Source organism: Oncorhynchus clarkii, chromosome 10 (assembly GCF_045791955.1).
Source record: "Oncorhynchus clarkii lewisi isolate Uvic-CL-2024 chromosome 10, UVic_Ocla_1.0, whole genome shotgun sequence".
In the NCBI taxonomy this organism is placed as follows: domain Eukaryota; kingdom Metazoa; phylum Chordata; class Actinopteri; order Salmoniformes; family Salmonidae; genus Oncorhynchus; species Oncorhynchus clarkii.
Genome location: NC_092156.1, coordinates 39,362,746 through 39,379,607, shown reverse-complemented (window position 1 = coordinate 39,379,607; position 16,862 = coordinate 39,362,746). Strand labels below are relative to the sequence as shown.

General features: G+C 44.0%; 1 protein-coding gene across 7 annotated transcripts in view; it reads right to left on the bottom strand.

Annotated features, from left to right (window-relative positions):
- Positions 1 to 16,862, bottom strand: part of LOC139418456 (unconventional myosin-XVIIIa-like) — a 109,209-nt gene that overhangs the window by 24,681 nt on the left and 67,666 nt on the right. For all 7 annotated transcript variants that reach the window (XM_071167909.1, XM_071167912.1, XM_071167906.1 and 4 more), the window contains 11 exons: positions 16,144 to 16,209; positions 11,189 to 11,317; positions 6,988 to 7,131; positions 6,606 to 6,695; positions 6,184 to 6,303; positions 5,923 to 6,040; positions 3,340 to 3,467; positions 3,077 to 3,231; positions 2,181 to 2,304; positions 1,824 to 2,024; positions 1,619 to 1,729 (listed from right to left, as the gene is read on the bottom strand). In XM_071167909.1, coding sequence (XP_071024010.1) covers positions 1,619 to 1,729; positions 1,824 to 2,024; positions 2,181 to 2,304; positions 3,077 to 3,231; positions 3,340 to 3,467; positions 5,923 to 6,040; positions 6,184 to 6,303; positions 6,606 to 6,695; positions 6,988 to 7,131; positions 11,189 to 11,317; positions 16,144 to 16,209 — 1,386 coding nt within the window. The remainder of the gene's footprint in view (positions 1 to 1,618; positions 1,730 to 1,823; positions 2,025 to 2,180; positions 2,305 to 3,076; positions 3,232 to 3,339; positions 3,468 to 5,922; positions 6,041 to 6,183; positions 6,304 to 6,605; positions 6,696 to 6,987; positions 7,132 to 11,188; positions 11,318 to 16,143; positions 16,210 to 16,862) is intronic.

The window sequence follows — 16,862 nt, the reverse complement described above, 5'->3', positions numbered from 1 at the left end:
TGATTGTGTCCCACTTGTTGTTGATTCTTCACAAAAAAATACAGTTTTATATCTTTATGTTTGAAGCCTGAAATGTGGCAAAAGGTCGCAAAGTTCAAGGGGGCCGAATACATTCGCAAGGCACTGTACCTACGCGTACGCTACGGTCACAAGATGCAGGCCTCCTTACTGTCTCTAGAATTTCTAAGCAAACAGCTGGAGGCAGGGCTTTCTCCTATAGAGCTCCATTTTTATGGAATAGTCTGCTTATCCGTGTGAGAGACGCAGACTTGGTCTTTATTGAAGGCTCATCTCTTCAGTAGGTCCTATGATTGAGTGTAGTCTGGCCCAGGAGTGTGAAGGTGAACGGAAAGGCACTGGAGCAACGAACCGCCCTTGCTGTCTCTGGCTCGCCAGTTCCCCTCTCCCCAGTGGGATTATCTGCCTCTAACCCTATTACAGGGGCTGAGTCACTGGCTAACTGATGCTCTTCCATGCCATCTCTAGGATGGGTGCGTCACTTGAGTGGGTTGAGTCTCTGACGTGGTCTTCCTGTCCGGATTGGCGCCATCCCCTTGGGTTGTGCCGTGGGGTTATCTTTGTGAGCTATACTCGGCCTTGTCTCAGGATGGTAAGTTGGTGGTTGAATATATCCCTCTAGTGGTGTGGGGGCTGTGCTTTGGCAAAGTGGGTGGGGTTATATCCTGCCTGTTTGGCCCTGTCCGGGGGTATCGTCGGACAGGGCCACAGTGTCTCCCGACCCCTCCTGTCTAAGCCTCCAGTATTTATTCTGCAATAGTTTGTGTGTCGGGGGGCTAGGGTCAGTCTGTTATATCTGGAGTATTTATCCTGTCTTATCCGGTGTCCTGTGTGAATTTAAGTATTTTCTCTCTCTCTCTCTTGCTGTCCCCAGTCCACCTGGCCGTGCTGCTGCTCCAGTTTCAACTGTTCTGCCTGTGGCTATGGAACCTGACCAGTTCACCGGACGTGCTACCTGTCCCAGACCTGCTGTTTTCAACTCTCTAGAGACAGCAGGAGCAGTAGAGATACTCTGAATTATCGGCTATGAAAAGCCAACTGACATTTACTCCTGAGGTGCTGACCTGTTGCACCCTCGACAACCACTGTGATTATTATTATTTGACCCTGCTGTTCATCTATAAACATTTGAACATCTTGGCCATGTTCTGTTATAATTTCCACCCGGCACAGCCAGAATAGGACTGGCCACCCCTCAGAGGGATCAATGTCATACTCTATGCGGCACTAAATGCCTGACTGTCAATGTGAAATTACTGTGGGTAAAAATGTATAAAGAATTATACAAGTACGTAAACAAAACATTCCACATGACAACAAATCACGTCAACAGTAATTTCCAGATATGGTTGCCATGACTTGTTGCTATTGGGGAAATTAAAGCAGTCAAGATAGGATTTCAGAGTGCAGCGTAATTTGACACGATTGCCTACACATTATTGTATGTCTTAGTTTAAGTGCCTGTCAGAGCTGTTGTATACTTCACATGGGTCGGCATGTTGTTTTTCTAAAGTAGGGAGGTTATGCATAGCTGATAAAACACAAATAGGACTGCTGTGGAAAATACAGTTGTGTGCTGAGTGTGAGCAGGCCTCCATACCTTCTTACTGCAGGACTGCCTGATCTCCTCCACCTCCTCATCCTTGCTCTCGATGTCTTTGGAGTGGGTCTGCCGCAGACTCACCATCTCCATCTCCAGACGCAGCTTGGCCTGAAGGACACACACAAATAGACTGTTATAGACCGGAAACTCCTGTAAGGGCTCTGTATTGTTCCCCTCTTCACCTCCTCTCCTCCTCCACTACCTGCTCCAGCATCTGGATGGTCCCGGCCTGCTCGTCCAGCTCCTCTTCCTGGTCTTTGACCTTGGCCTCCAGGTCGCGGAGGGTCTTCTTGGTCTTGGACAGCGACGCCTCGTCCTTGGACTCCTGGGAGGACAGGTCCTGTAGCTCCGCATCCAGCTGCTCCACCTTCAGCTGGACGGCACACAGCTCCATGTCTTTGTCCTGCAGACAGGCAAGCAGGTAGGCAGGGGGCAGTAAATAGACAGAGATAGTCAGAGGACTCCTGGACCAGGCCAGACATACAGAGGACATGGGAGAACATGGTCTTCCCAGGGGCAACGATAACATTATGATCTATCATTCTTGTCCAGCTGGTACCTGCAGCTGCTGGCGCAGACTGAACAGCTCCCCAGTCATCATGTCTCTCTCCCGGCACAGCTTCTCTCTCAGGTTCTTCTCCCTCAGCACCTCGTCCTGGGCCTGGTTCTGCTCCAAGTCAAACCTGCAACACACAACACTCATGTTACACTACTGGCAGGCCGTCATACAGCCTCAAGACCTCTCCTAAGATCAAATATTTAACCAGGGCCATTTGTTGAGTTAAATCATTTACAACTGAATTCATTGCAATAAAAAACTATTTCACTTCCTCTCATCCCACTGAGGACTATAGCTAGCAGTATAGCTTCCATTTTAACCTCATTATCAGCACTCACCTTTAAATGTTATGAGTGGCCTGTTAATTTACAATAGCATAATGTTCTATTCAATAGTCTGGGCCAGCTATACTTAGGAGTGTTCAGCTGAATTGTGAAGTGTTCTGAACTGTCAGGTCTCTTAATTCTCTTTTTCTTCTCTAAGAGGAGCCGTCCTCGGCTTTGCACAGCTGAAAATGATTACTCCCACAGAGCATCTTCAATTAGCCCCAGGGGAGAGATCACATTCTGTCACAGCACAAACCTCTCAAGTTCTAAAAGTCTGACTCATTCCCTTGGCTAATGCAATTCCACAGATTACAGCCAGTCTCTATTCTCTGTTCAAATGAAGAAATGTGTAGTAGTATCCTAGGTAGGTCACCTAGTGAGAGTGAGGACATTTCAGCAGACAAAGAAACAGGTTCATCACTTCTCCCTCTTTGGATGGTAAGTCATCTAGTGCTATATGTGACCGTCTCTTATATCTATAGTCAGTGTTAAATAACCAGAGCTGGTGAATGAAGGCTTTACCATTGTGTATTAGTGTGTGTGCCTGCAAGTGTGCGTGCGTGTACATACTTCCTCTGTTTCTTCTCCAGGTCGTGGTTGCGGCTCTGCTGGCCCTCCAGGTGCAGCTTGGTGTCCTGCAGCTCAGCTGTCAATCTGCTACACTTCTTCTTCAGCTGCTGCACAGAGCGCTGCACCTCATCACTGTCCGCCTGCAAGTCAGTCAGCTACACACACACAGTATGAGTACTCTACTATCATACAGTATGAGACATCGCTTCAGTACACCAGGGAACAATATGGAATTAAGCATTAGTGTATGACCAGGGCTGTACCCTTCTCTCCAGGTGTCTTTTATTCTGCTGCTCCGTCTCCAGCTTGTCTTCAAACTCCTGCTGAAGTCTCTTCTTGGTGAACTCAGTCTCCCGGATGGCTCGGTCGTACTTCAGCCGCCACTCTCCTCCTGAGAGACAGACCGAGGACAGTACATACGGTCAGGGAGTGACGGAGACAGACCATGGGACATTTGGAGTGACCAATCCTTTAATGCTAGATTGGCTGACTGAACGAGGATGGAGGCTCAATGTGACTGAGCCAGTGGATGCTGCTGAGGATCATTAGGTTAGAGACGATTTTCTGTGTCTCACATTCAAGCGTTGCCAACAACAGACACGGAAACTTCTACTAAACATTTCATCATAGCTTGATAATACAAAGAAAAACAAAGAAAATACTCTTGTTCAAGGGAACAAGAGTATCCCTCAAGATATTGTCTCTACTGAGGGAAGATGACAAAGTTCATCAACTACAAGGAGATTAATGTAAAAATGGACTTGACACCATTGAAAACACAGAGTATGGAATCTGTAAGGGTTTATGGTGGAAGGGCAGAACCTAACAGCATAGCTACAGTTGTAAATGTGCATTTATTATTATTATTATTAATAATATTATAATATCATTCACTTCTCTTTTTTTGACCTATACTGTTGGAGCTCGGAGAATACGAATTTCACTGTACACTGCGATTACATCTGTGACCCTGTGCATGTGACTAATAAACTAATCTAATCAATCTAATCTAGAGCTTTAACTTGGCCCAGAGCTGTGGCTGTCAGAGACTATCTACACCAAAGCAGCAGAGACTAGAGGCGGGTCCAGGTTCATTTCTCAGACTTATCGTTTGAGAGGCTGTCCATTCCCCCTTCACACAGGAACACTGGGGCTTTCCATTACGAACAGACATTTGCATATATATAGTATAATGACAGCTTCCAGGGGCCACCGGCTCTGATCCACAAGATTATTTTCTCATTTATCTGAAACCTCCCCACTCTGGCTTTATGGAGGCCGGGTATTCGAGCTCCTTGACTCACGGGCACAGAGAGACTCAAGGACAATACACTCACAGCATGACACCTCACTCAATGCAGAAGATCAGAGGAGAGAGAGGACTCAGGCCTGACAATGGGCATCTTAATTCCACAGCTGTAAATCCATAGAAGATCGGTCAATTCATGGGCCAGTTATATTATAATGCAACTATTGACCCAATTTCCTACTGTATGGAGTCTCAAATATTGTACTAAGGATGAGTCACACAATACCCTCATATTACCAGTTTGGAACTATTAAAGATGCACTATGCAGAAATCGCACCAGGTTGCAAAAATTCTAATAAACTGAAATTAGGCAGACTATTTGACAAAACAAGCAAGTGTTGTGTAGAGATTCATTGAACCATCTAAACCGCTGTGAAATATAGTTTCCATAACCACAAATATTGTACGAAACTTAAGGAAAAGCATGGAAATAGTGCACATGGAACAGATCTACCGCTTCTTAGGCTTGCTTTCAAATGAGAATGATAGATCTATAACGAGCATTTCTAGTGAATTTGGTCGGGTCGCCCAAAAAGTTACATATTGCAGCTTTACATACCATTGGCCCCTTTCTAAGCTGTGTCTGTTAGCCTCTGAAAAACAAAGGTGATCATAATACAACTTACAACCCACTCTTCCGATGTCATTTGTGAGTAACCTCTTATACCAGTAGTCTTATACCAGTAGACATGCTATGGAGTGGGTTGAGAGCTTCAAGTTCTTTGGCGTCCACGTCACTAAGGACTTAAACATGGTCCACACACACCCACACAGTCGTGAAGAGGGCAAGACAGCGCCTCTTCCCCCTCAGGAGGCTGAAAAGATTTGGCATGGGTCCTCAAAAAGTTCTACAGCTGCACCATCAAGAGGATCTTGACTGGCTGCATCATCGCTTGGTATGATAATGCACTGCCCTCGACCACAAAGTGCTACAGAGGGTGGTGCAGACAGCCCAGTACATCACTGGGGCCGAACTCCCTGCCATCCAGGACCTCTATATCAGGCTGTGTCTGAGTTCACTCTGTTATTGTCCAGCTAACGGTACCGCAGCATCTGCTCTAAGACCAACAGGCTCTGAGACCGCTTCTACCCCCAAGCCATAAGACTGCTAAATAGTTCATTAAATGGTTACACCTCTTATTATTATCTATCCTGATGCCTAGTCACTTTACCCTGCCTTCATGTACATATCTAAGTACCTCGTACCGCTGCACATTGATCTGGTACTGGTATTCCCTGTATATACAGTAGCTCCATTCTCATGCATTTTATCAAGTATCAAGCCCCGTTGTTACTTATTTATGTTACTTATGCTAATCACATTAGCCTACGTTAGCTCAAACGTCCCGCAGGGGACCCCCTGATCCTGTAGAGGTTTTAAAGTATACACCCGTTGTATTCGGCAAAGGACAAATACAATTTCATTCGATTTTTTATATTTATAATGCCGTTCATTCCCTCAGCCATAATGACAACAGAATAGTCATTCAATGGGTTTGTGTGGATAAGAGACTTTTGGGCAGCAGAAGAACTCACCTGCATCATCATCGTCGTCGTCCATGTCCCCGTTGAGCTCTGCCGTTCTGATGAGACGAGCCTCCATCACCTCCATCTCCATACACTCCATCTGCTTCTTCATCAAGTCAAACTTAGCCTGAGGTAGACAGAGGTAGACAGAAAATGGAATACTCCCCCTACTAAATGTTACGTTCGTGCTCCATCTTCTCTGTCCTGTTATTTAGGCTCACAACATTAGTGTAAGTACAGACACTCAAGAGTGAGTGAGTCTGTCTGTACCTGTAGGTCCTTCATGTCTTTCTCCAGTCTCAGTCTCTCAGACGTCTCTGTCTCCAGCAGCTGGGAGGCCGACTCTCCAGTGTTCCTCTCATCCGCAAGCTCCGCTGACAACTCGGTGATCTGGAGGAACACACACACAGTATTTAATGTCTATGCCCCATGGCCTGGCCTATCTTCGGTCACAGTGCACTACAAACGCACCCTCAAAAGGCTACCTATGAAGCCCGAGAGTCATATCCTCAGCCTACTTTTCTTATCACAGACGGAGTCAAACATTGAACAAAGGTGGACTGTTTGAGTTGATAACCTGACACAGCTTCTGGTGAATGAAGACAGTATGACTGAGTTACTTTATACTACTCCTGCAGCAAACACTGTCTCCCAGAATGCAGTGCATAGAAGAAAGGCCCCAGGAGACTCACCCTGCTCTCCAGTCGATCACTGTTCAGTCTCAGTTCGTTCCTCTCTTTCTCAGTCTTCTCCAGCTTGCCCTTCAGATGCTGGATCTCCTCCTGGAAGAGAACATATAGTACAAGCACAAATATAAGAACGGGAAAGAGACAGTAGAAAATAGCTACAGCAGAGGTAGCCATGTTGGAATCCTGTGCAACACTATGGAGATATTCACCACTCCCACCTGACATCATATAGCAACTCTGGAGACTTGACTCATGGTCGTGGGTGTGCAATCACACATTTCCAAGTATGAAAACCCTTACTTTAGTCATGTGGAGCAGATTTGCAGTGGGTGAGGTTGGATGGCTAAACAGGCTTAGAGTCAGAAAGCGAGACAGAGATACTCACATCTTTTCCTCGAATCTGTTCCTCTGTGAGCTGCACCTCGATGAGCGGCCGTACGGTGGTGAACAGCTTCCACCAGGGCCAGCCCTTCACTCCCTTGTTCTTCTTGATGTTCTTCTGGATGCAGCGGATGGCCAGGTCGTGGGTCTGCTCAGCACACAGAGAAAGAGAGTGGGTGCGACGGTACTGGACTGTACCGTATGGGGCTGAGAAAGTGTGAAAGCAGAGGAGAGAGTGGAAGCATAGTGCAGTACAGTAGAGCTAGCCCTACTACAGAAATAGAGTACACAGAGCCACTCAACGCACTATAGAGAATGAATATCTCATCAGATTAGTATTATCAGCCTAAACGTCACTGTGATTTACTCTTTGCTATTGAATAGCGTGCCGTTTTTGATCTTGAGAAACCCTAGCCCTAGTCTCCATGTTATTGACATACAGGATGGCTGGACATGTACACATCCAATAATCATGTGTTGCAGCACCGGCAAACCAGCCAGGCCTCATCAGTCAGCCTTCTCTGGAGGGTTGCTGTAGACCATTGTCTAAGGCTGGAAGCTCTTTTGATGAATTAAATCAAACATCAATATATCTTGGAAGCCGATTCCAAGTGTTACACGATTTCCATGCAGCTTGTGCATGAGCATTTGTAGTGGCGGCAGATTATTGCAAAACCCAATTAGACAACACAATATTCCCAGCGTCAAGTAGATTCCGCCCCGAAGTCAGCCTCTATGGCCAATTAGGATTTGTTACGCCATGAAAGCCGTAACACAGTGCTACATTCAGCAAATCTCAGACAGACATATTCAACAGGACTCATTTGTGATGTTTAGACCTTAATGAATGAGGCAAACAGAAGAGAAATAAACAAAGGGCTATTCATATTGAGAGGGTGTCTGTCTGTCTACTGTATGTCAGTCTGTTGAGAGGATGTGAATCGTGGGCCAAGATTCTGACATAATCATCTACACTCTTAGAAAAAACAGTGTTGTCTAGGGAGCCGCCGAAGAACCCTTTTGGAACCCTTTTTTGTAAGAGTGTAGGGCTAGGTAGGAGTGGATGTCATTGCCTGGGTAATAGCTTTGGTTCGGTGTGTCTCTCTCCTACCTGTGCGTGAATGTGTGTGTGGTCTGCATGCATGTGTGTGTGCGTGCGCTGTGTTTGTGAAGACTGAGCTCTACTTTGACGGTGCAGGAGAAGCACCCGCCCACACCACCTGCTTCCACTCAGCAGCGCACTCCCTGACTTAAAACAAGCGCTTAATTAGGAAGCTCATCGGCTGCTCTGTTCAATTCCCCCCGGCTCCCAGAGGTATACATGAGGAAAGAAATCACACAGAGGAAGACTGGGCTGTGTTTCAAAAGAAAACATCCTGTCTTCCATATGCCCTCCCTCCACTACTGCATGAGAGAGAGAGGGGAGATAGACACAGGCACACTTTCAAAAGGGAAATTGTTGCTTCTCGAAAGGGAGATATATATTCCTGATGAAGTCATGCTGGGACGACTTCAAAAAGCTCTGGAAACCATGATAAATCAATCAAAAGTTACAGGACATTCTATGACACAGCCAGCCGCTTATCAAGCACCATGGGCTTTTCGTATGTTTGTCGCTGCCATAGAACACATTCCTAACACTCTCAGAGTGTATTTCCATCTAACCACGGCACATCTGTTGAGAACGGATACATCATACAGTGACATTATGGAAGCCTAATCAAATTTCATGAACGGGGAAGACGGAGTGAGAGCCCTAGTGGGTTTCATTATACAATCGTTATTATAAGACAGGCCTCTGGATAGAGACACACTCCGTTAATCTTCCTGCTAGAGAGGGAGGAAGGAAAGAGGGAGGAGGGAACTCGATTCGCACAGTAATATACCACTTCACCGCATTCCTCCAATTACACTTTTCTATTTCTTGGGCTGGTGCATTTGGAATAACTACTTTTTTACCAACTGCATATATTTGTTAAATGTTATATATTTTGGCCTGGTCTATCATCATTACTATACTGACTAAACCAGACAGACTCAAGAGGTTTGCAATGAAAAACTAATTGTTTTATAGTTAATCTAGGGCGGCTAAGGTTTTGTGGTTTTTATCTGGTTAGGAGTGGTTGTTTCATATCAGTGTATGGAAACGGTTGTTTCTGTTCCAGTAGAAAAAGTCTTATTTGAGTAATTATTGGTTTGGTGGCTCAATGTTCGCTGGAAATAATATCCGGTTTTTGACCTGATTGAACATTATATTAACATCATATTCATCAAGTCATGACTTCATATGTTTATGACTTTATATGACATTACAAACACATTATCTAAAAAGTTCATATAATGTTAAATCAAGTCAAAAACCTGATATTATTTCCAGCGAACAATGAACCACCAAACCAAGAATTACACAGACTTAGACTTCTATTTTTCAACTGGAACAGAAACAACCGTTTCCATACACTGATATGAAACAACCACTCCTAACCAGATAAAAACCACAGAACCTTAGCTGTCACCCATAATTGAGTACTACATCTTACCTCACAAAAACCTGAACTTCAGTTCAGAGGCAAAGATTTTACAATAAAAAAATCAATTGAATCTTATCTTTCTATTAAAGATAAACGTACGGGAAGAAACAGAGGAGAAAGCATTCAGAAAAAAAAATAGGCGACCCGAATAATGGATTTAGTAATGGTACAGTTAGCCTTCACACTGTTCCTCAGTGGTGATTTCCTGCCCTTTCCAGTGGATTATAAAGCACTTCTCACCCTCAGTCTCTGAACGATGGCCTTTGAACTTAATAAGAGAAAACCTTGGCCTTTCCCGGGTTCCTATTTCCACCACATGCCCATTACTCAAAAGCTGCTTATTTTGTCATGAGGGCAAAACGAGAAGCACAAATCTTTAATAGAAGCAGAGATAACAAAAATGTATTAAGGCTAAAAACTTCAGCTTTTTGCTCAACTAGCTAAAAAATGATTCCCATAGGCCACCTTGGGAAGATACTGCAGCGTATGTCCATTTCTCAGAAAGCTTAAAGCCACATGGATGCTTCCTGGAAACAAAGAGAGTACAAAGACATGGCTGAAATGGAGGTAGTGTACAGCATGTGTGGAGGTGAAGGAAAGTTCCAGCCAGTGAGTGTAGTGATGTCCTGTGGGTGGTGGTGAACCAGCCAGTGAGTGTAGTGATGTCCTGTGGGTGGTGGTGAACCAGCCAGTGAGTGTAGTGATGTCCTGTGGGTGGTTGTGTACCAGCCAGTGAGTGTAGTGATGTCCTGTGGGTGGTGGTGAACCAGCCAGTGAGTGTAGTGATGTCCTGTGGGTGGTGGTGAACCAGACAGTGAGTGTAGTGATGTCCTGTGGGTGGTGGTGAACCAGCCAGTGAGTGTAGTGATGTCCTGTGGGTGGTTGTGTACCAGCCAGTGAACTCAGTTCTAGCCAGGCCAGATGAAGGCAGCCTGCTCACTCAGAGCGCAATCACACAGTGAAGGAGAGGAGTGCTGGATTCCATACATCAACTGCAAAAATGCTATCAGCGCCAGAGAGATAGCCCCATACCATGTGGCGAGAGATTAATGGAGGGACAAGGAGATAGAGCTGAGGAGAAGGAGATGCTGGCATGTATAATAGGGCTGCTTTTAAAAAGAGCTGATCAATGAGAGTGTGATTAAGGGGGACATGTCACCCCCCTGTCCCTGGTGCAGATAGTGACAGGGTGATTCAGGTGGGATGGGGGTGGGGTTAGGCCAATAGATGTACAGCAGAGCTAGCTGTAGTCCTATGGCGGAGCAAACAACCTTTAAAATGGGACCTGGAACAGGCTCCTTCACTCCAGACCCCGAGGCAACCACATCTCTCTATTTTAGATCACATGAAAGTTGTATTCTCTGTCTCTAAATCAATAGTAAAATATTGTTCTGTAGAGTTTACTGTAGAGCTTGCCGTAGTCTAAAAAAAGACTTCAGGAACAGGGGGAATATACAGTAGGAAGACTGAAATGTTCTCTACAACAAAAAACTATCAATGTAAATCATGGAAAATAAATCCTGGATTTCAAACTATAAAACCGTTTCTGATCATATTGGACAGTCACAGTCATAGCCTTGACATCCACAGTACATCTTTGTCTCCTTCCCTGCTTCCATCTTTATATCCTGCCTTTCTTCTGATGAAGTGAAGCCGTGGTGGAGTCATGCCTACCTTCCTCTTCTTGAAGGCCTGTCTGGCCAGGTACCCACTGCAGGCTGCTTGGAACAGGGTGATGTTGCGTCTGGTCTGCTCATCCCTCTGCTCCTCCAGTTTAGCCAAGGTCCCCGCTCTGAAGAACAACTGGGGAGGAAGGTACACACCTTTTAGTACATCATCAAGCAAAATAGATAGTCACATTTGTTCAAGTCTGGAGCTGATTTAAATAAAACAAAATGGTCACATAATTGACTTGAAATTGACTTCAAGAGAGTATGCCTTTTTAGCACCTATTACACAAATATATTACATTAACAAGAAAGAGGTAGATCCATCCACTGTAGTCTAAAGACAACGGCCCTTTAATCCAAGAAGATTGGGTAATAAAGTAATTGAGCGTGTTTGAGTGGTAAGGTGAAAGCAACCGACTGTAGACGAAGGTCGAGGAGGGAAGTTGGGGAGGTATATCTTTGACAGCCGACAGTCGGAAACTAAAGTTGTTTATGAAAGTTTTTATTTATAATGTTGAAATATACGTCTCCAACTCCCATAACACACACTCACAAACTGAAATCATATGTGTGTAGGGCTACATTGTACAATCAGTCAGTGAGAGAGCCTCAAATATCACATTCATTTGTATCACTCCACCATATAAATGAATCGCACAAAAGCTCCTGTTTCAGTCATTCTTCCCCATAATGCAACAGACTTTGAAAGGCGCTGAAAAACGATGGTCACCGACTTAACAAAAGTGATCCGCTGGAACGCGCCCGTTATCTCTGCCAGAGAGTGTCAGCATTGTGTCCTTATTGGCCGGGTCAAAGATGAAACAGAGTTAAAGGGCCAGTAGAAGTGCCGTCACATGACAATCTCCTATCATTCACATACGCTCTGAGAGATATCATCAGGCCAGGGTCAGGCAGAGTGTGAAGACTGGTGGCAGTCAGTCAGTCAGCTTAAAGGCGAAGGATGGATGGGGATGGGAGAGTTGACAGGCTCCAGTGCTTTATAAAAGATCAAACCTCTCTGGCATACATGAAAGAACCAGTAGGTGGAACAGGCAAACACTTTTTTTATTTTTTTATTTCACCTTTATTACTTAAGCAGGATATACTGTATTACCAATACGAAGAGGAGGGGTTCAGAAAACACACTGTATAGCAATGTTAGAGGGATAATGTCATGGATTTGGCTTCAAAATAAAACAGTAAAGTCATGTTTGTCATATGCATTTTGTCCATAATGTAACTCTACATCAGAAAACCACAAGTTAGGAGATCTCTGGGTGTCGGCGTCATATTATGATCAGAATGGGTAAATCAAAGCGGACATGAGACGTGACTTCCTGTTGTGGCAATGTTTACCACAGTGAGAGTTGTGTGGTGGACCCAGTGTCAGGAGAAGATTTGGTGCTGCTGTTAATTGGCATTCTGCTGAGGCCACTGCTGTTGCTAGGACACAGTTGGAATGCTTTGTGAACCACCATCTTGGTGCTAATCTACTCCAAAGGCCATTTCAATCTCCAAACCCCGAAGGCAACAACAGCTGTCTCCCAAAAAATTACCATTTTTAATTACAATACTTTCTTGTTGGCTATGGGCCACTTCTCAGCTGATGGGATTAAACAGAAGTGTGCCAAGCAGTGTTTACTGTGATTAGTCTACAAGTGCCAGGGCGAAAGACAACATCGAAGACCATCACCTGCCAGAAATTACTCTATAACGACATGAATACAAAGGAGACATGATTGTGCGTCTCACGGTGAGGCTGGAAGGCAGGCATGCCTCTCAGACCCATCCTCCCCAGCCAAGAGACTTTCAGGACAGGCAACACTTGTCAGACAGTTCACCCAGAGTCACAAACACATCCCCGCTAACAACAAACATTCCCACAACATTAGTCTCATTAGGTCATTAAATAACGTTTTCATAGGAATGTTCATGTGATGTTCAAGGAATGCTTCCAAGCGACCATTCCCTTAATGTCCAATAAAACTTACCCAGAACTTAAGATAATGTTCTAGACAGGTTTCATGGGAATGTTGCAAGAACATTCATGTGTCCAGTTTTCTGAGAGTTAGGAAATTATTCCATAAACCTCCTACCAAACATTCACAGAACACGGTCGCCATGTTCTCAGAACAAAACATATTAATATTCTAAACATGTTTTTATGGGAACGTTGCAAGAACATACATTTTTTCCGCACCTCCTGTCATTACAGGCTGCATCACATTCGGCCGTGAATGGGAGTCCCATAGGGCGGCGCCTAATTGGCCCAGAATTTGTTCTTAACTGACTTGCCTAGTTAAATAAAAGTTCAATCAAATTATGCCATCCATGAGTAACGTGCGCAGGTTGCCTACATTAAGTAATAGTTTGACAATCAGTTAACATCATAACCATGCCACATTAAAAAGGGAGGCTAATTTTAAGTTAAAAGACATCTTTACTATTAGGTCCATAGAGATCCTATTAAATTAATATGGATACTGTATGTAATTACTGTATATGATCAAATAGATATGTGCATGCACACATGGGAGGTCTCATATACAGAAATCCCTTAATTTGCTGAAATAATCAAATCAATGATGAGAGACTAGTCAGAATAACTGATACCTGACATGGACATGGTGGCAGTGCAGGAAGATCGGAGTACAACGTCCCATGCAATGTACCATGAACCAAGAGGTTGTGAGTTCAAATCCCAGGAGAGGACATGTTGAATAATAATTGCTGTATAAATGAACATGCACAAATAGAATTGTGTGTCAAATATGTAAGTTGAAAGCACTCTGTTAAAAACACTGTGTGTGTGTGTGAGTTTCCCTTACCTTGCCAAACAAAGAGATGAATGGATGAGTGGTTCACCAATCAGGGCTTTGATTGGCTTGGCAAAAGTAACAAGACGTGATGTGAAATGACTTTCTTTTTTACACAAAAAAGTATTATTTCAGCAAATGAAGGGCTGTGTGTGCATGCACTTATCTATTTGATCATATACAGTAATTACATACAGTATCCATATTAATTTAATAGGATCTCTATGGACCTAATAGTAAAGATGTCTTAACTTAAAATGTATTAGCTTCCCCTTTTTAATGTGGCATAAACACAGCTAGTCATGATGTTAACTGATTGTCAAACTATTACTTAATGTAGGCAACCTGCGCACGTTACTCATGGATGGCATAATGACAGGAGGTGTGGAATAAATACGTTTTAAGCCTCATTAAAATATGTTTTTCCGCTTCGAATTTCCGACATTTGGTAGGCTGTTAGTCAAATTGTCTATAATTAGATACATGCAGCTTCTCTTCTGTCATTACTAGATACTCGTCTAGAATATTAAATAAAACCATGCTCACCAAATCGATAGAATGATCAATGTATCATCAACAATCTAGTTGACATCGGTAAAGTTCTCTTTCATTTCTGCTTCTGTCACGGAGCGAGGACGTAAAGAAACCAGGGATAATTCCAAATGACATAATTATGACCGGATTTAAGGAATTAAAAAAATTGTGACAAACAATCCTGCATGTTTCTGATATTTTAGTTAGTCTTGGACGCATATTTTATGTGGTTGAAAATAAAATACGGTCAGCTTTTATGCTGCTGAAAGAAATTGCACGTAGGCCGGGAACACTTCATTCTTCAGAAGTTAATATTGTAATAGGCTCAATGTGAGGCCTATAGTCAGTGTCCAGACTTCTATTCCAACTATTAGGCTACTGGACTAAAATAATTCTGGCATCACGTCTAAATTAATGATATTCAGTGATTGTCATTCATTAAGCCTCCTACACATGTCTTGTAATTCCAATTGATGCATACACTGCTGTCCATGTGCGTCTTGGTCTCGGCCACTTGTCTTTGCCTTGGCAATAATGTGTTATCGTTGAAACACCGCATTTTGAGCGTATTCCACACGTTTTCAAGACTATTCACAAATTGTTCATGCGACTGACATGAGGTAATGATAAATACTGTGATAGCATACAGTTTTCATGGCATCTGTTTTCATTATTGTGATAGGCTCATGTTTTACCGGTACGGCGTACCACCACTATTTATTTTGCCAGTATTTCATACCGGACCATTCCAGCTTGCTTTCACCCCTGGAATAGTCTAAAATAACTGATCATGTACACAGACATGGTGACGTAGCAGAAATATATGAACGTCGTGAACCATAAGGTTGTGAGTTTAAATCCCAGGTAAGGACATATAATAATTACTGTATAAATTACCATGCACAATGTAATAATTTATGTGGTGTCAAATACGTACGTTGAAAGCACTGTGTGTGTATCCCTAACCTTGCCAACAGGCAGAAAAAGAGCTGTGAATGGATCAGTGGTTCACCAATCGGGGCCTTGATGGGCTTGGCAACAGTTACAAGGTGTAATGTGTAATAAAGACACATTTTTCTAAAAACATGGCAACCATGTTCTGTGTATGTTTGGTAGAACGTTGATGTAATATTCTTCAAACCCTCAGAAAACTGGACACGCATGTTCTTGCAACGTCCCATAAAACACATCTAGAACATTAACATTGTAACCATGTTCTTAGTTAGATAAGTTCTGTTTGACATTAAGGGAATGTTCTCCTAACACAAACACATGCTAAAAAGGTTCTCAGAACGTTTTTTGCTAACAAAGATAGAATGTTCCCCTAACTAACGGAAAACTAGACCCCCAAACATTAGGGGGAAATTACGGGTAACATTATGAAAACGTTCTCTCTCAGAATTGTTACTGGGATTCCTCAAGGAAAAACAAGTGGAAGGAGGAATCTTTAGCTACAAATTGAAGAAACCTACTGTATGCATGGGACAACATCTGTTTTCTGGGTTTCTATAACCCATTTTCACTCAATATAATATGAACAGAGGTAGTTTAACCAGTGACTAATTCAAAGTGTGAAGTGTTTTAATGTTGTGGTAGTATTGGTACTCACCCTACTCAGTCCCATGTGATAGCTGCTCTTCTCCAGGTCCAGGGACTCCAGCAGCTCCTCTACCGCCTTGAAACGCACACAAACACACAGATCATTCCCTGCCCCTCTACCCCCGGATTATCCCTCTACAGCAGTCCCGCCAAGCTGCCAACTGACACAATCCCAGCATCCCAACAACCACTCCTCTAATCAGACAGATTGACAGAATCCTGATCTGTCGTCCTTTCACATTCTACCTCACACATCCGGCCCGATTCCCACCCTCTCCTCTTCTATTCTCAAGGACACAGAGCATGTGCAGGGAGAGAGGCAAAAACTGACCAGACAGCTCGTCCTCCAGAATCCACCTTCTCCAAGCTTGTTCCTCCTGGCCCCGTGGTGGTCTCGGCCCCATAGCAGCCTTGAACACATACAGCCTCTGCAGAGGGGCACCACCTGCAGCTCTCCCTCTCTGTGTTACGGTCGGTCTCTGTGTGTCTCTCTGCCGTCCCTTTCCCTGGGTGGTGTGGACAGGTCCACTTGAGCCCCCAGCCTGAAAGGCCCCATCTAGATTACACTGTGAGAGGAGCTGCAGCCCCGAGCACTGAGGGCCTTTTGTCTGACGCCGTTTCCACAGAAACCCCGCTACGAGACACTGACTGCTTTTCTCTCTCTGTACCACCTTCGCTCAGTCTCTCACACTCTTCTGTAAAGAGTAGCTTTTGTGTTCTTTTCCCCAC